The sequence below is a fragment of the Podarcis erhardii genome (genome assembly GCF_964252035.2).
Source record: "Podarcis erhardii genome assembly, chromosome: 11".
Lineage (NCBI taxonomy): Eukaryota > Metazoa > Chordata > Lepidosauria > Squamata > Lacertidae > Podarcis > Podarcis erhardii.
In genome coordinates this window covers 53,358,552-53,379,993 of record NC_138501.1, presented here as the reverse complement: position 1 = coordinate 53,379,993, position 21,442 = coordinate 53,358,552, and the positions used below count along the sequence as shown (strand labels likewise).

The 21,442-nt window shown below is 44.9% G+C and overlaps 1 protein-coding gene across 2 annotated transcripts in view; it reads left to right on the top strand.

The window, feature by feature from the left end:
• Nucleotides 1-17,796, top strand: part of FAM219A (family with sequence similarity 219 member A) — a 68,980-nt gene extending 51,184 nt beyond the window's left edge. The window contains exons 3-6 of one of the 2 annotated variants that reach the window (XM_081881720.1): nt 12,795-12,897; nt 14,350-14,430; nt 15,238-15,292; nt 17,493-17,796. In XM_081881720.1, coding sequence (XP_081737846.1) covers nt 12,795-12,897; nt 14,350-14,430; nt 15,238-15,292; nt 17,493-17,648 — 395 coding nt within the window. In that variant the 3' untranslated portion in view covers nt 17,649-17,796. Of the gene's footprint in view, nt 1-12,794; nt 12,898-14,349; nt 14,431-15,237; nt 15,293-17,489 lie in introns of both variants that reach the window. The other variant, XM_081881719.1, reaches the window with a different exon arrangement.
• Nucleotides 17,797-21,442: the final 3,646 nt, after the last annotated feature.

Sequence of the window (21,442 nt, the reverse complement as noted above, 5' to 3'; positions counted from 1 at the left end):
CTTCTAGGTCATGTGGCCAGCATGACGAAGCCGCTTCTGGCGAACCAAAGCAGCGTACGGAAACACCGTTTACCTTCCCATCGATGCAGTACCTATTTATCTACTTGCACCTTGACGTGATTTCGAACTGCTAGGTTGACAGGATCAGGGACCAAGCAACGGGAGCTCACCCCGTTGCGGGGATTCGAACCACGACCTTCTGATCGGCAAGCCCTAGGCTCTGTGGCTTAACCCACAGCGCCACCCACGTCCCTATTTGAAGATTAGGCAACCACTGGATCACCAAACTTAAAAATGACACTGGGGAATTGCAGGCCTCTCTACATGATATCTGCGCTCAGTGAATTGCACTAGTAAAGCTAGATTACAGATCGCCTTACAAATATGTAACCGTCTAAACAAGAATCAAAGAAAGGTAAGAAGACTACCTTCACAGTGGTGGGAAGTGAACAATTACACACACACCCATTTGCATCCCCTTTGGGATTGCTGCATTCTGCTTATAAATCATCTGGAGTTAGATTGGGCAGTAAAATAGTAAAGTTTTTGCTGGCATGAATTATTAAGTATGCCAAAACCTTGAAAAGACACAAAGAAGGGGGCAAAATATCCAATTTCTGGATATGCTGTGGACATATTCAGAATTTTTATGAAATTCAGTTTTCCAGGGTCAGCGTCAGGTCCCCCATAAGGCATAGTGAGGCAGCTGCCTCAGGCAGTGGCATGTTGGAGGACAGAGCTATGTGCCCTTTGCCACCTCTACTTCACATTAATGCACAAGATATGGAATTTGCTGCCATGTGATCAGCACTGCCTTCAATAGCTTTCAGAAGGAGTCAGACATATTTGTGGAGAATAGGCAATATCTGCAGCTATTAGTCACAAGAGCTAAATGGAACGTTTTAGAGTTGGTATAAGTGGAACCTGCAACATAATATTGCTGTGTAGAGTGCTGGTGTTCAGAACTCAGCCGTTCCATCCAATTCCACCCCAGCCCACTCTCCCCCTCCCATCTCTGACCCAGTTTCCAGCCCTCCCCGCCCCCCACCCAGCAGTGGGTCAGCATTCCATAGCACTGAGTGTGCTCAATCCTTGTTAGGCTGTTTTGGTTTCTACTTTTCTTTTTCTAAATAAATGACTGGAAAAATCAATGCCATTTATGTGGTATCTCTTGTTGATTTCTTGAGTACTGAAATTTCCCTAGCATCTTCTGTAATGGAGCAATTAATGCTGATTAGCTATTTTTGGGATCAGGCTTTCTGGGCGGATTCTTCTGGATGCTATAATTTACCTGCTTGGCTTCTAGCTCCTGTCTCTAAAGCTGCAGCTCTCCTTGTCCTCAGATTTAAACAGGGACAGTTCTCTTCCATTGAGGGACTCTTAATTCCCCTTTAACCCTTTCTCTTCCTTTACGGCAGTACTGTACTGTATCTATAGAAGCCAGAATGCTACCCCATCAACGAAAAGTGCTATCTCTCGTGGGTGGACTAGACGTGAAAGGAACAAATTTAGGGTTCCCTATGTTGCTTAGGGCTTTATACTGTGTACATTCTTAGATTAGAAGTGGGGGATTTGTGGCCCTCCTGATGTTGCTAGACTGCAACGTCCAGCATCCCTTACTGTTGGTTATGCTGGGAGCTGAATTTCCGCGATATTTGGAGGCCCTAACTTACAGCTTCTCTGCTCCAGTTCATAGAAGCAACCTGCTTGCTTTCTCCTCAAAAGAGCCTGTGCTGTCCCTGGAAGCAGTTCCCACAGCCCTGAGCAGTGAAGCAGAAATCCAATTTTAGCATCTTTTGTCCTATTTCTTACTTTATTACCTCCATAGGCTTGTTCAGACATCAATCATGCTTGCATACAAGATGCTGAAAGCACTTACCTGTGGCAGTGCTCCATGTGGAATAGGAATTTATGGAAAACCTTAAATTTATTTATTTTATTTTATTTTATTTTATTTTATTTATTGAATTTATATACCGCCCTATACCCGGAGGTTCCTGTGGGTTGTTGTTTTTTATTTTTTGAATACAACGTACCTGGCACAATTGCTTAAGTTTCACAAGGCTCAGGAACTTGTCCCTTGTATATGAAGCCTCTGACATGCTCCTACCGGCCTTCTTTGCACATCATGATAATGTGCTTCTCCCTTACTGCTCAGGTCCCCGGACTGAACCCAGACCATGGTTTGCTTTTGTTCCAAACAAACCACAAGGAGTAAGGCAGAAGTAAACAAAGAACAAATATTTGGACCCAGATGGCATGTCATAATACGGCTTGTTTGGGCTATACAGGAGCCACACAGACTGGGGGAGCTGTGCAGGGACCCAAGTGGCACATTCCCAATTGTATCGTGGTTTTTGTGGTGAATTAACCAGGCCACCGAAACAACCTGTGTTTAATTGTACTGTCAGAAAGAGACGGGGACGTTCTGTCCTCAGAGCTCCTCTTCTCCCCACCCTCAATCCAACAGTCAATTTCCTTGGTATCTCCTTACCTTCATGACAAGAGTAACCACCTACAGCTACCAAATATTCCCAAGCAAGGCAACAAAGCCAACCTTGCTGCCTCCATTGCATCCCTATTATACAATGTGGCTTGACAAAAGCTCCCAAGGGCCAGATAGGGAGTCCTGGAGGGCCACATTGGGCCCTTGAGCTTAAGGTCACCCACCCCTGACCTTAGGTCACCAGAATGCTCTCCTGTTGCTTTAATTTATATTCCGCAGTGAATTGTTCACAGAGTGACTCACAGGAAATCTCAAAATACAGCAGCTTAAGCAAGATGTCTGTGTGAGCGGGCGTGAGCTCATACTAAAACCCAGGCACCTGCGAGCTTGCGCTTTGTGCTGTTGTCTTTTGTTCATGCACTCTGGTGCACAGTCCAGCCTTCATGTGACGTAGTTTAGGCCTTTTAACTCTCCTGCATCTCCATTTATTTAGGTTTTTAGGCAGCAAATCCTTCCTGATCCAGGGGAGGTTGTGGGAGAGCCTGGCTTTCTGAGGAGGCCTCAGCTCTTGTGGACCTACAAGCACCATCATCATAGTGTTTAAATGCTACTCCTTGTGTGAAAAAGTGTTGCAGTATAGCATGCACACTTTTCCTGGGTGATAAATGTTCCTTTTCCCTCCCAGAGCATTGTTAAGAGATAACTGCTCCTGTGGAGTTGCATTGTGGGGCTGGTAATGGTGTTCTCCCTTCCTTATGACAATGGCGCTATGCTTCAGTCTGGGTTTTTTCTATTGTGTTTGTCACTTTAATGGAAACATAGTCATCTTGAATGCTCCTTAATGGAAAGGAGAGGGTGGCACACAGGTGTATTCATAATAAATGATCGGCGGAATACTGCAAGCTTATCTTGTTCACTCTTCCAATGGCCCTGGGAGGGCTTGTTCTTGTTATCCTACTGTTTGCAGCAGCTGGGCCATGAGCACTGCCGTTTTGTAGGAACAAGTTTCAGGTGACCGTAATCAGCTCCCGTTGAAAAATCAGACCAGAGGTCCATTGCACAGTATTGTCTGTACTGATTAACAGTAGCTTCTTTCCTTGCCCTCCTTGGAGATGCTGGGGGTTGAAATTGAGACCTTTTGCATTCAGTATGTATGCTCTAACACTGTGCTGCAGCCTCTTCCAACGCACTTGGAACCTCCCTGAACAGCTTGATATGCTCCTTCCTGTCTTTTCTTTCTCTCCCTCTCCTCTGTTTTCTCCATCCTCCCTCTCACATTCTCAGTGCTGCTGTCCTAGTTGTGAGCGGCATGGCCGTAATGGCTGTGTACCAACACCACCGTCAGAGGCCGTATGCCTCTGAATACTAGTTGCTGGGAAGCACAAGGAGGCAGGGAGCACTGTTGCATTCAGACCCTACCTGTGGACTTCTCAAATGCATTTAGTTGGCCTCTGTGAGAACAGGATGCTGGAGTATAAAGGCATTTAGTCTGATCCAACAGGGATTGGCAATGGGCTCTTACTGGTTTGGCTTGGATGCTATTGGGTTATGCGGGTGAGCGGCCAGGGAGACTTTGGAGTATCTGCAGTTCAAACCCTCTATTTTATTTTATATAGAAATCTTGTGCTATTAACAAGAGTTAGTGGGGTGGAATGATGAATTCGAACCTGGGAAGTCTCTGGTTCAGATTCACCTTCACTACCTGAGCAAGCTACGGTAGCTTTTTCTTTAGATTTTAACACCACCCCAGATATGAACATGCTGGGTGATCATAAGCAATATTTCAGTTCCCTATGTGTAATATGCCCCCTACAGGCATGCCAGGGCGAACACATGTGAGCTTAAAGTGGGAAGATTCACACATACAATCTCTGTCCCAATGCTTCCCTCACCCTCTGCACTGGCTCTGCTTTAGATCTTCTTGCATTGAAAGGTGAGGTCTGAAGGGCGATTCTAACCATGTTCAGGTAAAGCCTGAAGAGGACTATAATTCCTGCCTAGCAAGTTATTCCACAAATAGCTGTCAATTCTTGTAAAATGTGATCTGTACATGAATAAACAAAAATTTATTTCTTAGCAATATTAATGGGGGGAAGCAATAATTTTGTTCACTGTTTCTCAAATAACATATCGAGAGTTCTTGTGATCCTATAGTTTTCTACATGATACTGTTTGAAATGGTAGTTAATGGCATAAGAAGTGCCCTTCTGGATCCAACCAGAGACCCATCTACTCCAGCATCCTATTCTCACGGTAGCAAAACAGCTGCCCAAATGGGAAAGGCCATCCAAGAGGCAACATAATGCTGTCATGACTAGTAGTCATCGATAACCTTACGCTCCATGAATGTGTCTTAATTCTTTTTTAAAAGCTGCCTAAGTTATTTGATTTTGTACCAAGTGCTGAGAGAATATTGTTCTTCCAAGGTGATATTTTGGTCCATAATCTTGGATTCTCCAGTAGCAGGTAAACTTGTTAAGATTTCACTTCCACTTCTTTAAAAAGGTCACCTGCCCTAAAGAAGATTAATTTTCGTGGCTAAACCTAGCCTTTTCCCTCAGGACCCCCTTGTGAATCCCCTGGGCTGACATTCATTTTCCTTTCATTAGAAAGTGAAACTGAAAATTAGATCCTGGATTGCATTTCCTACAAAAGCCTGGGCTGAGAGAATGAGCTTTTGGATTAATGCCTAGTCCTTCACCTCTGGAGGCCTGGAGCAGGCTTCTTGTTAATGGGCGACTTGTGGTGTTCGCCACCACCCTTCTCCTCTCCCCAACCCCATTCCTTTGGGAGTGATTGCCTGCATTGTGTGAAGAAAAGACTGGTGGGCATATTGCTACAAATGATACCCCCTCCCCAAAAAAGATCGGTGTGAGTTTTGCATGTAGTGTCTCAAGGACACCCAAGGACATATTCACATCAAGCTCTTATTTTTAGGGGTTCTGACTTCATTACCATCTATGAAAAGAGAGTAGGACACAGAGTTCTGGCATCCTCACCACACACAGCACCTACAGGGTGACATATCCCCCAATAATGCACTGGATATCCCTGCCTCACACTAGTGCTTTAACAGCACATGAAATTTCAGTACTTAATTCCTGATGGCGTGTGGTTTAACTGCAGCATACCTTCTGCGAGCGTGCCAGGAACTCTGTAACGTAAGCTGCTTACTGCCTGATTCCCCTCTTTCACATCCTTGAAAAAGGGTTCGTAAACACAATTGAAACAAAGCAGAGACGCTGGTGGTAGGAGGTTTAGCTGATCATGTAAATTATATTTGGAGTGTTCTGGTTGGGGTTGCACTCCCCCATCGGGATTAAGTTCAGAGCTAATGGCTGCTTCAAGACCCAGCTTCTGTTCCGGATGCCGGTGGAGTCTGTGGCACAGAGCACTTTTTACCAGCTGTGATGTGCTAGCTGCTTTTGATCTTGGACAGGTTGATCCTGCCACTGTTATTCGTCCGGCCTCTAGCTTCTCTGTGGAGAATCATCTTCCTATCAAGTTGGGCACAAGACCAAGTGTCCCAGCATGCCTGTCAATATCGTTATGCTAATTGTGTCCATTTTGATCGAAGTGGATGTATAATTAGAGTCACGTTCTTGCAATACTTTTGGAGTAAATGATTCATAAACCGCTCTGTGCATCTAACAAGAGAAGAGAGAAATGAAATGAAATGAAATGAAATTAATTTATTACGGTCATAGACCAGAAAAAAGAGAAGAGAGAGTAACGTCTTTCCTGGGATCTCAAAAGATGAGATGGCATCATGTCGTGTGGCCACCAGCCACCTGCCACCAGCCACCAAGCCAAGAAGAGGGATGTTAATGGCCAGCAGACTCACTGGGTGCTTACAATTGAGGACACAGTCTCATCGCTTGTAGATGGGATAGCCTTCCCCTAATATAAGAACTGCACCAAGGTTCTATTGCAGTACGAATAGACGCATGCACACAAAACCCAGTACTGTTTAGGGAAGCTTTTAATGTTTGATGGATTACTGTATTTTTAATATTTTGTTGAAAGCTGCCTAGAGTGACTGGGGAAGCCCAGCCAGATGGGTGGGGTATTAATAATAATAATAATAATAATAATAATAATAATAATAATAATAATAATAATAAATATTAGTATTACTGCAGTTGGGCAGGAGGGGGAGCTGGTGAAGGGGTGCCCATGATAGAGCTGATCCTTTAAGGATGTAGCCTGCCTGACACAATCTCTTTCTAGGCAGACTCTTAGAACCTGCTACAGGTGAGCCAGTGGCCTGACTGCAGATGCCCCTTTAATTTGGCACTGCCTTCCAGAGAACAGAGGGGCAGCAGTGTTTCTTTTTGTGTGAAGGGGCAGAGCTGTGCTCTAGCTGGAACCCAACGGGACTGGTGATTAGGCCTGCTCTGCTGCTTCGCCACTCGCTGCTGGAAAAAGCAAAGAGAGTTGCTGGAGCAGCTTGGTGGTGTCCCTCGACTTCCCTTTTCCCCACAGGAGACTCAGCACATACAGATCAAGAGAAGTCTCAAACTGGTATCCTCCTGTATCCTGAGTATTCTCCAAGAGCTTCTCCCCTGTTTTCCAGAGGACATTTGTCAAAAGGGCATTTGTGAAATCAGAGCCATGATGTCAGCAGCCTACAGTGGTTGAGTGTGGGACATGTTCTCTGAACTGGGAGGACAAAGCATGTTTTTCTTGACATCATGTGCCCTTTAAATAAGCACACAAGGGCTGTGTCTGCTGTCTCAGGCAGAGATAAAAGCTGCATCCATGGAGGTCTTGGCAGACTTAGGATATCGTTTAGTCATGCTTGTAAGGCATTTGTGGATATAATTAAAGAGAGCCAGCGCAAGGGGTGAGGCATTGAGTGATGGGTTTTGTAGCCATTTCACTGCTGAGAGCCTGCTTTTATATACACTGGGAACAATTTGGAGAGAAGTATTAATGCTTAAGGCTCATCAGTCTAAACACAAAACTTTCTTTGAATTGTAACCGTGATCTATCAACATAGGCTTTAGAAATGTCATTTTCAAAGTTCTGTTTTTGATATGCTTGTTTTGATGCTGAGAATAAAAGAAGCGTTGACTCTCTTTATTCAGAGTAGAAATGAAGATGCTGAGACCAAAGTGTTGTGTCCAAATCGATTTTTTAAAACTGCTAGATCAAGAGCGTGGTGTAGCTTGATAAACAGCTTTAACCCCTTTTAGGAACTCTTAATTGTTTTGGAGGGAAAGTAAGAAGCCTCATGGGTGCTGTTTAGAATTGGCTTCTTTCAGCAGGTTAACTGAAGTGATAAAAAGCAATAAGAACCTTGAAGAAAAATGGAACAACATAATTTCCCTAAATACCAATCTATTGATCTGATTGCTCTGATGTGCACAAATAGAGTTTTTTAATTTCTTCTTGGGAAACTTAACCTTATTGGCTTTTTCAGAAAGTGACTTTGCTGCTGCAGTCTCCAAGTTTTTTGGGTAGGCTATCCTGAAAAGGAAAATATTCCCCCATTTGGTCCTAACTAATTGAGGGGTGGAGCAGAATGCAACAGCAGACTCTTCAAGATCTGCAGGCAGCTCATCCTCATCCCTTCATTTGCTTCCCCCCACAAATGATTCTCAAAGCAACTCATAGCAATAAGAACAGCTACACATCACAACAGCATCAGCAGTCAGTTGGCAGAGTGCTGCCTTGGGTGTGTCTTTGGAGAAGCAGTTTGGGAAACATTAAGAATTCTCTGCTGTTAGGCAAGAAAGAGCAGCTTATGTTGGGTCCCATGTGCTTTTATTTATTTATTAAATTTCTATACTGCCCTTCACCCGGGATCACAAAAAATACATAGCATCATAAAAAACCAAAACATAACATCGTAACAAACAAAAACAATACCCCCTCCATCCCAAACTTGACTTGTGCAGTCACACACCAGTTCCTTAGTCAGTTGTAGTAATGCTGTGCTCCACACAAGGGACTGAGCAGGAGTCATTCTTAGTTGGCTCAGTCCTGTCCTATCATGCCAGTGTGTCCAGAACAGAGTTTAGGGTGGGGCTATGCAAACGAGAGCAGGCCTGGTTTTGAGTTTAGGGTGGGGCTATGCAGATGAGAGCAGGTTTGGTTTTGAGTTTAGGGTGGGGCTATGCAGATGAGGCTTTGGTTTTGAGTTTAGGGTGGGGCTATGCAGTTCGAAAGCACCCTTAAGTGCAAGTAGATAAATAGGTACCGCTTTATAGCGGGAAGGTAAACGGCGTTTACGTGTGCGGCGCTGGTGCTGGCTCGCCAGCTGCAGCTTCGTCACGCTGGCCACATGACCCGGAAGTGTCTGCGGACAGCGCTGGCTCCCGGCCTCTAGAGTGAGATGAGCGCACAACCCTAGAGTCGGACACGACTGGCCCGTACGGGCAGGGGTACCTTTACCTTTACCTTATGCAGATGAGAGCAGGCTTGGTTTTGAGTTTAGAGTGAGGCTATGCAGATGAGGGACACGGGTGGCACTGTAGGTTAAACCACAGAGCCTAGAACTTGCCGATCAGAAGGTCGGAGGTTCAAATCCCCGCGACAGGATGAGCTCCCGTTGCTCGGTCCCTGCTCCTGCCAACCTAGCAGTTTGAAAGCACATCAAAGTGCAAGTAGATAAATAGGTACTGCTCCGGTGGGCAGGGAAATGGCGTTTCCATGCACTGCCCTGGTTCGCCAGAAGCGGCTTAGTCATGCTGGCCACATGACCCAGAAGCTGTACACCGGCTCCCTCAGCCAGTAAAACGAGATGAGCGACGCAACCCCAGAGTCAGTCCCGACTGGACCTAATGGTTAGGGGTCCCTTTACCTTTATGCAGATGAGAACAGGCTTGGTTTTGAGTTTAGGATGGAATTATGCAAATGAGAGCAGGCCTGGTTTTGGGTTTAGGGTGCCGCTATGCAGATGAGAGCGAGACTTGGTTTTGTGTAAATGCAAGTTTTAAGTATCCCTAAGCAACAGATGGGACGCGGGTGGCGCTGTGGGTAAAACCTCAGCGCCTAGGACTTGCCGATCAGAAGGTCGGCGGTTCGAATCCCCGCGGCGGGGTGCGCTCCCGCTGCTCGGTCCCAGCGCCTGCCAACCTAGCAGTTCGAAAGCACCCCCGGGTGCAAGTAGATAAATAGGGACCGCTTACTAGCAGGAAGGTAAACGGCGTTTCCGTATGCTGCGCTGGCTCGCCAGATGCAGCTTGTCACACTGGCCATGTGACCCGGAAGTGTCTTTGGACAGCGCTGGCCCCCGGCCTCTTAAGTGAGATGGGCGCACAACCCTAGAGTCGGACACGACTGGCCCGTACGGGCAGGGGTACCTTTAAAGGTAACGGTAAAGGTACTCCTGCCCGTACGGGCCAGTCTTGACAGACTCTGGGGTTGGTGCGCCCATCTCACTCAAGAGGCCGGGGGCCAGCGCTGTCCGCAGACACTTCCGGGTCACGTGGCCAGCGTGACAAAGCTGCATCTGGCGAGCCAGAGCGCACACGGAAACGCCGTTTACCTTCCCGCCAAGGGGTACCTTTACCTTTACCTTTTTAAGCAACAGATGGTCCTCCTCACCTATGGGAAAGAGGAAACCGTCATCTAGGAGCCACTGCAATAGGAAGGGCAAAGCCTGCTGTCCCCCTATCCCCCAACACTGGATGACTTAGGAAGGGGCTGTTGAAGTGAGTTTTGGCACAGTGCATGCACTCCCCCCCCCTCAATTGTCATAATGATGGGCATAGTACCAGGCCAAACAACATGTGAGGTGGTAGTTGTTTTTTAATCCAATTTCCCCTTCCCTGCTATGTTTGCTATTTGTTTTCCTTTGGAAGGCATGGAGGTTATAATTGTTGGTCTGATAATCTTATAACCAGGCTGAGCTATATTGATGAGATAACTTTCTTATCTGTGCAGAGCTCAGACACACACGCACCCTGCTGCCTCCTGGGTGTGAGGCAGGGAGGGAGCAAATGTTCTGCTCCAGGTGGGAGATGAGGTAGAAGATGGCTTCCATTTGAAATTTATTTTCATTTAGTCTTTGTTAGGCAAAGTGACTGGCTGGGATTCTGAATGGAGGGATGTGGATGGGTGTTCAGTTGTGGTGGAATAGTATAGCATTATTAGTTTTTTGTTTGGCTACATATTGTATTGCATTTGAGTTCTGTTTTGTACACTGATATTCATTTGAATGTAAAGCAAATAATATAATATAGCTTTGTAGGAAGCGATTAAAGCATTTCCTAAATAAAAATAAGTCAAGTAAGTTGCTCTGAACTTAGTCGGTACGTAGATCAGTGAGGAATTAAGTCTGGCCAGCTGCCTCCTCATCATGGTTGCTCTTGCTTCAGCTAGAAGGGAAAACTGTCTCTCATAGTATGTAGCCGGGGTAGGGGGTAGAGGCATGACTGGCAGCACAATTTGGATGCAGTTCTTGCCAACACAAATCACTTTGCTTCACTGACTGCCATCCCTTTTATGGCAGGGCATAATGAAGGGTACTCTTCTCGCAGGGCTGACCCTCCTGCATCCTGCATCATGCTAAAAAAACTAAATGCTGTGCTTCTCCTCTGAGTGAAAGGCTTTAAGCTGCCAACAAAAGAGCGTAGCAGGTCAGGAAACAACCGTGGCTTTTTGCCGTCCTTTTCCTGATGTTGAATTGCAGACGAGCGCAAGGCTTTGTAATTCCCCGAAGGCCTTGCATTGCCCTTCCTTTCACCTCCCTATTAACAAGCCACGCAGAACTGTGAGAACAGGATGCTTTCTCTCTGTGTGTCTCAAACCAACCCTCTCTTTCGGTTTACCATTCTGTTTTCGTCTGCTTGCATGGCACTTACAAATTCTTCATATGTCACATTTGTTTGGAGCAAAACTTTACAATGCTGTGTGTTGAGCTGTCAGTCAAATGAAATGATGTGCTATTGTGTGAAAATTACTTAAGAATCCATGTTGCTTTTGTAAGGTGTGTTAACTCTGCGTCGGATGTGTCGCATATGACAACGCTTCCTTGAGACCAACATGGAAACAGCCTTGATAGATAGAGACCTTACAATTATTTCTCTTTTCAAGTATTTTTATTATAATGTAGCTCACAAATACAGATTAATACACTAAAGCAACCAACACCAGTAGAAGTAGTGCTGTTTGGCAGGTGTCCCTGACCTTTTTAAAAAAAAAGTAAGTCTCTAGCCCTCCTAGAAAGTAAGGTATAGGGCAAAATGTGCAGGTACCTCCTAAGCAATTTCTATGTTCCTGTTGCTGTAGACCAGGGATGTCCAACAGGTTGATTGCAATCTACTGGTAGATTCCTGCGATGTTTTTGTTGATCGTGGTCGATCCCTGGTCCCCTTCTGGCCCCGCACTCCATTGTTGGAGAATGGAATATGGAGTTTACAAACCGAGGCTGTTTTTCCCCCAGGGATCCTTTTGTTGCTGTTTCTCTTTCTCCCCAAAATACTTTTAAAATGTGGCATTCCCGCTCCCTAAAATAAGCAAAGCAACTTGCAACTTCATCTTCCCCCTTCTCTAAAAAAACCTCAACTGTGACCTTAACCCCCAATAAATAAAAGGTGGCTTTTCCCCTCCGTAAAAAAAACTCAGCAACTTTGACCTGAACCCCTAAAAAACGGGGGTAGATCACTGCCAGTTTTTAATTCTGTGAGTAGATCGCAGTCTCTTGGAAATTGGCCACCCCTGCTATAGACGGCAACAACGTGTGGGAGTAAGTAAAATCAATTTCAGGTATTTTCCTCCAGCCCAGGACCAGCAGTGCATGGCTAACCTCTCATGGAGGTTATGAAATGTATCCTACCACCTCTGAAATGACCCTTGGAATTATTAAAGTAAGCCCGTAACTTACATGGAGGTTATGTCCCGGAACTTATGCCTAAAGCCAGAATCATGTCGATTCAAAACTCTTTGGGTTCAGTGGCAGGCAGGGTTGCCAAAGTCCCCAGTTCCTTTCTGTCCCCCTTCTAAGTTTATATATATATATATATATATATATATATATATATATATATATATAATTTCCACCCATGTAAAGCTGAATGAACACACATTAAAGGTGCATAAGTTGTGGGTTTACTGTATTTCGCAAATAGTGAAATGCACCATTTCAGTTCTGCGTGTCAAAGCAAAGCTTTTGTTTGGTCACACTGGAGCCCACATCCAAGCAACAAAATCATAAGACCCTTTTCCTTCGAGATTGCAAGCATCCTTTGTTTCCTTGCCCACCAAGAATGTGGAAGTGGTAGGATGATTTTCAGAGAACAGCATTGATAGTCTGTGGCTAACCTTGCTATAATTAATCAGCGTCAAAGGAGAAGCAGCCTCGCTAACTTGGATGTTAATGTCTGCCTTCCTTCTGCAGAGAAACAGAGGGAGCTGGCTCGTAAGGGGTCCCTGAAAAATGGAAACATGGGGAGCCCAGTTAACCAACAGCCCAAGAAGAACAATGTGATGGCACGAACAAGGTAGACCACTTCACAATATTCAAGTGCTTAATTTGTAAACCATACCAGTGGACTTCAGTTTGGGTAGGCATGTCCTTTTGTTCATGCAGAACTCTTTTGGGAGTAGAGTTTTGTCAATAGCCACTAGCTTAGAAAATGGGTTAAACGACTCCATAGTTCTGCTTGAGTTAAGAGGTAAATCAGCACCTGCTGATATAATTGTGTCTGCCTGGGAAAGAGATCAATTATGTAGCTTTTCCCTAGTATAGGTAAGAGCTACAAGTGAGAAAGCTGCAAAATGTCCAGCCTTTTGAAGCACATTTCAGCTCCACAAGGATGGAAAAATCTTACCGAAAAGGGTTTCCTGTTCCACTACAAAGGTCAAATTAATTTAGCAATTTAAGAGCAATGTTAATTCCAATTATGCTGTTGTGATTGTCACTGAATGTCAGATATTGCATTTCATTGCCATTTGACCCCACTGTTTACACACCCCCACACCCCACAACTGTGTTTTTATGAGGGGGAGAAAGGGAGGAGACACACACACACACACACACACACACACACACACACTGTGGGCAACAACTTTGTGTACCTGACGACGTGGATTATAGTCCATGAAAGCTAATGCCATAATACATTTTTGAGGTACTCTTTTTGTTCCAAAGTGTTTACAACAATGTGAAGGTTTGGGAAGAATTTTGAAGTGTGAGCATCTTCTTCAGTCATGGAAGCTCCTTTGTGGTAGTTTGTTTTTTGTTTTTTTTTTGCAAAATTCTAAGACAGCTTAGAATTCAGAAAACCAAACAGTACTAAAATACTATGTTTAAAAATAAAATGAACAGATAACACCATTGGAGTTAACCAGTTTTAAACGTCTAGATATTAAGAAAAATATTGATGTGATACATTATTCTTTTTGTAAACTGTTTTAAAGGTGTTTTGGTTTTTTTTACAGTCAAGTGGTATATAAATTTTATAGAATAAATAAATCCTGGAAGACTCCAGTAGGCGAGCCTTCTGGAGAAAACATTCCATAAGTGGGGAGCAAACGAAGATCTTATCAGTCAGGTTCATAGAGGAGGCAGTTCGTCAAATATTCAGCTTCCAAACCTAAGAGAGTACCAGATTACAGTAGTCTAATCTTGATGCCTTGACAACTCAGGTTGTAGTTGGAAATAGGGGGCTATGTACTACTCACACCAGTCTCCCCTGTATTCTGTAAGGTATCTGGATTCACTAGAGCTGACCATATTTGCCAGATGTTTCATGCTTCCTTTTACAGCATCCCTAGAACTAGATTGCTACCATTTCTCTCAGCAGCTTCCGCCTAATCTCCACATCCTGCCATATTAGGTCCTCTGATATTCTGAAACTAAAGGAACAGATTCACACAGCTTTGCTCCTTGCTTAACTTCTGCTTTCAATGTTTACATGGTGATATGTATAATGTTTTCTTTTTAATTTCAGGCTCGTTGTTCCCAATAAAGGCTATTCCTCATTAGACCAGAGTCCTGATGAAAAGCCATTGGTAGCACTGGACACAGACAGGTATAGATTCAGTTGATTGCAGTAAAAGACAGTTGTTCTCTTGGAAATCTCCTGAGAACCCTTTCCTATTTTACATACCACTGTGATCAAATCAAATTTGCCCGGCCAGCATGGCAAAGTTTCTCATTCTTCAGAGCTAAAACGTGGAATTTTATTTATTGTCTGTATTTCACAGGAGGGATTCAGTTGCCTATTGGGAAATTAAATCCAGTTTAAGTGGGTTAAAATGCTTGTCTCCCTAACACAACAAATCCATTTGCAAAAAGAGCCTGACTTCTAGCAGATAGCAAAGTTAAAGTCAAAATGCATTGAACAGTGTGGAATGAAAGAATGATTAACGGGGAGACCTCATAAGTAAATCGGGATGCATGCTCATTGTTGTATAACCTCCCTGCAAAAGAAATGGGGGTGGTCAGTAAAAACCAGGTTGTAATCTAATTCCCACATGAGCGTTGTGCAAGTAGCTCTGGAGGAATGCTCAATAAAGAGGTCCTCTGGAGGTGCCCACATTTCTGGGGGAGGCCTGCCAGTAGCCACTCCTAGACTCATGCACAGTGTACCTTCTGAATGAGTGTCAGGTGTGAGGAACAACAAGAGAAGAAAGGCATCACCTGGCATGCCTTGCTTGAGTGCTACCTGGAGGCATCTGGGTGGTCACTCTTGGAAGCAGGTGCTGCTGTTGGTGGATCCTGCAAATCTGCCTTCATGTTCACTCTGTGAACAAGAGTGATGTGGCCAGTGAGCTCTGGAGGGTCCCTGTCACTCACTGAGTCCTCTTTCCTCATTGCGCTTTTTCTTCCTCTGCAGTGATGACGACTTTGACATGTCCAGATATTCCTCCTCGGGATATTCTTCAGCTGAGGTGAGTTCCTGTGCCTTCAATTCATTCCCCTTAGTAAGATATAGAAATATTTTTCTCTTTCCCGAAGGGACGCAAATTTCTGACTGCTGTTTTTACAGAGGCAGTATCCCTTAGTGCTGGTTTTCTTTCGCTGAAGCAACCAATCGTCCCTGTATTTCTGCAGCCCAAATCCAGAGAGTGGCCTGAGAAGACCTTTTATAGAGTTTTTATCACAGAAGTGAAAGAAGCCTAAGGCCAACACCTTGATGGGATAGGACCCCTATGTAGCTCATTCAAATCTCAGGTGTTACCAAAAATGTTATTGTCATACTACTGTATTTTTCGCTCTAAAAGACACACTTTTTCCCTCCTAAAAAGTAAGGGAAAATGTGTGTGCATTTTATGGAGCGAATGCAGGCACTGCACAGCGCTCCCTCTCACTGTTCTAGCTTCTGGCTTAGCTGCGCAAAGCCTCCACAGGACAGCGGGATGAAGGCCCCCCCCTGCCCTGTGGAGGCTTCGTGGGCTATCCCAGAAGCCAGAACAGCTCCGCACACTCTTTAAAGGGAGCAGCCATCACTAACAGGCTATCCTTCTCCCACCTTGTAGAAAAGCCTGCAAGAGCCGTGCTCCCTTTAAAGAGCGCACAGCTCTTGGCTGGCTTTTGCGGGAGGTGGGGGGAAGGGACAGAGGGCAGCTTAGCCGCCCGCAGCCTCTTCTGGGTAGGGGGAGCCTTCATCCCGCTTCCCGGGAGAGGCTTCGGCAGCTACCCCGGAAGCCTGAACAGCAAGAGGCTATCCCAGAAGCCAGATCCCTCTTGCTGTTCTGGCTTCTGGGATTCAGAATATTTTTTTTCTTGTTTTCCTCCCCCCAAAACTAGGTGTGTCTTATCATCTGGTGTGTCCTATGTCTTGTACTCTTGTATCCAAAGTGGACAAGTGACACATCAGCTCAATGTTTTCCACTTGCAAATGGGAATTCCACCATCACATGCCTGCTAAATCAAGCCTCTGGAGCAGTTCTGAGGAAGACTCAGGGTGCACGCTGGGGGTGAGGGTGTCCCACCGCATAAGTGAAAATCCTTGTGCTAATGGGGCATGTTAGTTGGATTACACACACAAACCCAAAGCAGAGTTGGTAATAAAAATGAGTAACTGTCAATGAAACTTTGGCAACCATGCTTAAATTTCAAGTAAAAGTAAGTTAGGAGGCCTGTAATGATGATAATAATTTTGTTACTTAGACCCCACCCATCTGGCTGGGTTTCCCCAGCCACTTTGGGCGGCTCCCAGAAGAACAGTAAAAACACCATAAAACATCAAACATTAAAAACTTCCCCAAACAGAGCTGCTCTTCTAAAAGTCAGAAAGTTGTTTCTTTCTTTGACATGTGAAGGGACATCAGTAAGTCATGTTCCATATCCATTTGGTTCTCTGGTAGCAGGGCTGGGAAAGATCTTTGCACCAGTAATTTCAACCTCACCTGGTTACTTTCTAGGCCCTCTGGCAGAAGGATTTCCTTCTGCGAATTGGAGAAGCTGTGAATTGAACTTGACACCTTGTGCAGAGCTGTGGCTTCCCTCTTAGCACTGTCTCTTTCAAAATAATAATAATAATAATAATAATAATAATAATAATAATAATAATAATAATAATAATCTTTATTGTCATTGCCCCCTCTCGGGGACAACGAAAATTACTTGGCTGCTCCATCCACCCAGGTAGGGCACTCCACACAAAATCAGAACAACTATAAAAACACTAATTAAAACAATACAGTATAATACAGCAAGGAAGATTAGATGACTTTCAAAGTCCAGGTTTCCCATTCAGGGCCGAGATCGCTCTGGAGAAGAAGCTGTTCTTGAGACGGCTCGTTCTTGTTTTCATCGTCCTGTATCTCCATCCTGACGGCAGGAGCTCGAAGAGACAGTGACCAGGATGCGATGGATCTTTTACTATGTCCAGTGCCTTCCTATGGCACCTTGTGGCATAAATCTGCTCTAAGGTGGAGAGTGGGCAGCCAACAATGCTCTCTGCTGCCTTCACAACTCTGCACAACCCCATCCTGTCCTGGGTAGTACAGCTTCCGTACCACACACATAAGCTATAAGTGAGCACGCTCTCAATGGCACAGTGCCATTGCCGTTCAGCCATGTTGGGTATGGGAGATGATGTTGGACTGTCAGTTCCTTGACTCGTTGACTCTTTGTCTGCAGCAGATCAACCAGGACTTGAACATCCAGCTGCTAAAGGATGGCTACCGGTTAGATGAGATCCCAGATGACGAGGACCTCGACCTCATCCCTCCCAAGTCGGTCAACCCCACCTGCATGTGCTGTCAAGCCACCTCCTCCACTGCCTGCCACATCCAGTAATGAGGGAAGCCTGGCAAGGGTTGATCAGTGCTTTCCACTATAACTGTAAAACTTAACAGCCATTGCTTCCTCCTATGGTAGGACGTGCACCTCTTTGTGTTCATGGAGCCAGGAGAAACCAAAAAATAATATATATATATATTATTCATTTTATGATCCTCTTCTCATTTTTATTTTAAAACTACAGTAAGTGAACCAGATACGGCTCCTTGGTCTGGAAAGCCCATTGGATCCCTTTGGACTTGGGCTCAGCTTGTAAAATTCATATACAGGAGTTTGGAGGGGGTGGAGGAGATCAGATGTGGCTGCTGCAGTGAGCCCTCCCCAAGTTCACTCTAGCGGGCAAGAGTTGAAATCAGAGTTTGAAATGCAAAAGTCTCTGACCAGAAATGAAAGAACGAGCTGGAATCAATCCTGGGGAGCCTACGTCTTCTGTGATGGACTGGCCCTGAATAAGGAGGTGGGATCAGGAGTGAAGTACAGGAAGGGAAGATCTAGTCAGCTAGGAAGAATCAGCATGAAAAAATACTGATTATAGACTAGATGCAAATGGCAAGAAAAGTTGCATTTGCAACGTGCTTCCAATTAAGAAGCATTAAGCAAAGGATAATGCATTGCACAGCCTAATAAGAGAACATTTACTGAAAAATCAAGTCTACCCTTATTTGTCCTTTGCTTGTGTTTGCAATCCTGAATACCAGCCTGTCATTGTAAAAAAGCAAAGCAAAACACCATGTAGTTTATCAGGTTTAAAGTGTTGCCTGAAGTTCCCATGAATGGGAGTTGAGAAGCATTTGAGAAGTCCGTGTACCCATACCCTTTTAATGGCAACAAAAGAGATGCTTTGCTGTTGGCTGTGTGCCCCTGCCTGCATTAGCGGAATGAGATTTTTCTGGCTCCAGGGACCACACAGGCTGTGTTGGTCAAGCTTCTGCCCTTTCATGGCCTGGCATTGTGTAGAGCTAATCCCAAAGGCTGTGTGCGCTCTGCGCATGCAAGAGATTGATCTTAAGGTGTTGGCTCACCCAAACACACACCCAAACTCGTGAGTGGCTCTTCAGCTCCCAAGAGCTAGGTGTTTCGATTGCCACAAAGTGAAACTTCTAAGCCAGGGAGGGAAAGGGACCATCCTTGCTTCTGCTGCTCATCATACAGTGCCTGTGTTGCTTTCTTGACACTAGCATCATGTTGCCATCATTGACAGACTGGTGCCTGGAGAAGTGTCCCATCAGTTGTCAGCATGGCTAGCCAGTTTGGTGCTTTGGGAAACTTTTCCAGCATTTGTATGGCCACAGACCATCAGTGGTGATGGAGGCATGCAGGAAGCAAATTGGCAGATTTTATTATCCCCTGTATTACTCTGCTTGCTAACTCAGGTTGTGTCAACCTTTGTAACAAAACAGGTGAGCTCTTTGCCTTTTTAAAAAAATGATTTGATACTCTACCTCTTTAGAGGGCTCTATTGGCCAAGCTTCGAACGCCATAAGCACACGACAGATTGGTTTGCCCCGTTCCTCGGAATGCCAAGTTTTTTGCCCCATGTAGACCTTCCACTGGAGCTGTGCTTGTGAATTGCCACAAATCTGTTAGAGAACAAAGAAGTGGATTGCAGTCTCCTCCCATCCAATGCAGTATTGTCACCTGGGGAGACTACATATCCCAGTATTCCATGCAGGTCGTCCTTGTGTCAATATGCAGAGTGATCTCTGCTCTTTCCAGAAGAGTATCGGTTGAAAGGCCACTGTTGCTCCCATTTGTTGTTCCAGAAGAGGAGAAATAAGGAGCAGGAGGGGTTGCAAATGAAAACAAAGATTGCCTCATTGAGATATGGGGGTAGGGAAATGCCATCAGGAGTTTGGGTGCTGAGCTAGGTATTTGAAATTAAGGGAGATTGCTAAGACCTAAAGGCAGCAGCAAGTAAGCTTCAAGTGATGAATAGCAGCCCAGCAGAGACTGAAAACTCTGAACTTGGGAGTGAAACTACCTTATCAGAAATAATACCTAGGCCTAGGATGATTGATTTGGAAAACACATTTTAATTCCTTTTAAGAGCTTCTCCCCAGAGATTAACTAATCCATATTTAATTTGCACACAGTATTTTAAGTTGTTAGTTCGCAATCCCTAGTTTTTATTTTCTTACTATTTTCCACCAGCCTTTTGGATTGTGACAGGAAGGGCTGAGCTTTGAATTTAACCTTTTTCGTGCGTGCATAGAAGAGATGAGATTTGAAAATATTTGTCCTACAAGTTATTTTACTTACCTGTGAGCTGTTCCCCCTGGTGTGTGCATTCCACAGCAGTTCCCTTTTCCTTCTTCACCAAAATCCTCAATAGTGGCACAGTTTTAGTGAGGTCAGTGCAGAGACATAAAACGGAAAACAAAACAAAACAAAAAAACCTTTTGGCTTCTCCTGGCTCCTAGGCTTTGTGTCTGTATGTTTTCTGAGGAGGGGGTGGATACAAGAGTGGGGGAGAATAAGTGATGCGGTGTTGCCATCAGGAAAGCTGAATGTGTTGACTGAAGCCCATGCGGCTGCCACAGAAAGCTTGCCAACAATCCTCCTATACTGCAGTTTCTTCGGGCCATTTCACACATTGCACAGAGACCAAGCAGGGCATCAGTTCAGCCCAATGGGCATATCAGCCTCAGCCAAGCTGGTGCCATCCAGATGTTGGAGGACTATAGGCCTCCATCAGTTCTAAACAGCACATCTTTGTATAGCCCAACTGCTGGAGGGCACCTGATTGGCGAAAGGTGATATATCTGCAGCACGTGCTTCCTGTGTTTGCATTCAGGCTTTTCATCTCCGGGTTATGCTTGAAAACGGATGTGGCAAAGGGCCTTCTAAGAAACTTGAAGCAGCTTTATAAAAATTAAGGAGTTTACATTATGGCTGCCTCTCAGTCGCTGCAACATGTAGGCCTTGGCTCTGAGCAGTCATCTTTCCATCTTTCGCATTTTAGCTTCAGATTTTAAAGAAGGGAAAAGACACACCCATAGGTTGTGGGGATGTACTTAAGTGCTTCCTAGCTCTGTAATTCAGGTGGGGGTGGAAGGAAGAGAACATACTTGGGAAGATTCATTTGCCTTTTGGAAATCCTGAAGTAGGAAGAGCTTGCCACCCCAGACAGTTCTGTTTGGAAAGAATTTGTTCCAGTTGGATCACACTCCCCATAAGCAGGATGGTATTCTGGAAGGAAGAAGATTTGGTGTCTATAGATATTTTGATCTCAAAGCCTTTCTGGACTGCCTTGATTTACATTAGAGCATCAAATAGCATAAAGGAAGGGCCCGTTTTCATTTGTGGCCATGCAAATATCTGCTAGCTTAAATGCTGCAAATGTACATTTAACCTGCAAGCCCCCATTAGTCATTCAGTCTTAATTAATGGTAAGCTTATGTCCTCATTTTGAATGCACTTGGATATTGGCTTCTTGTTTCTGGTGCTGTTGGGAAATATGTGAAATGAGGCATCCCTTCCCACAAGTTGCTCTGGGCAATATTCTGCCTGTCAGTCATCTCCCTTCCTCTCCCCACAACCCAAAACCTTCTGAAGACTTGAAGCAGCAGCTGATTTTAACCAGGCTTCCATTCCAGGGTGTATTTCTACCTATGCACCCACGATATAAAGTCTCAGCCTCCACAGCTGGTGGAAGCGCTGACTTTTCCTGCTGCATAACGTCTAAGGGCCATATTTTTTTCATGCCATGGAGCTGTGGATCCTCCTCTTGGGCTCCAGGGTGCTTCCTGGAGCAAAAAGCTTCTTATGGTAGAAAACCCAACAGTGCTTGC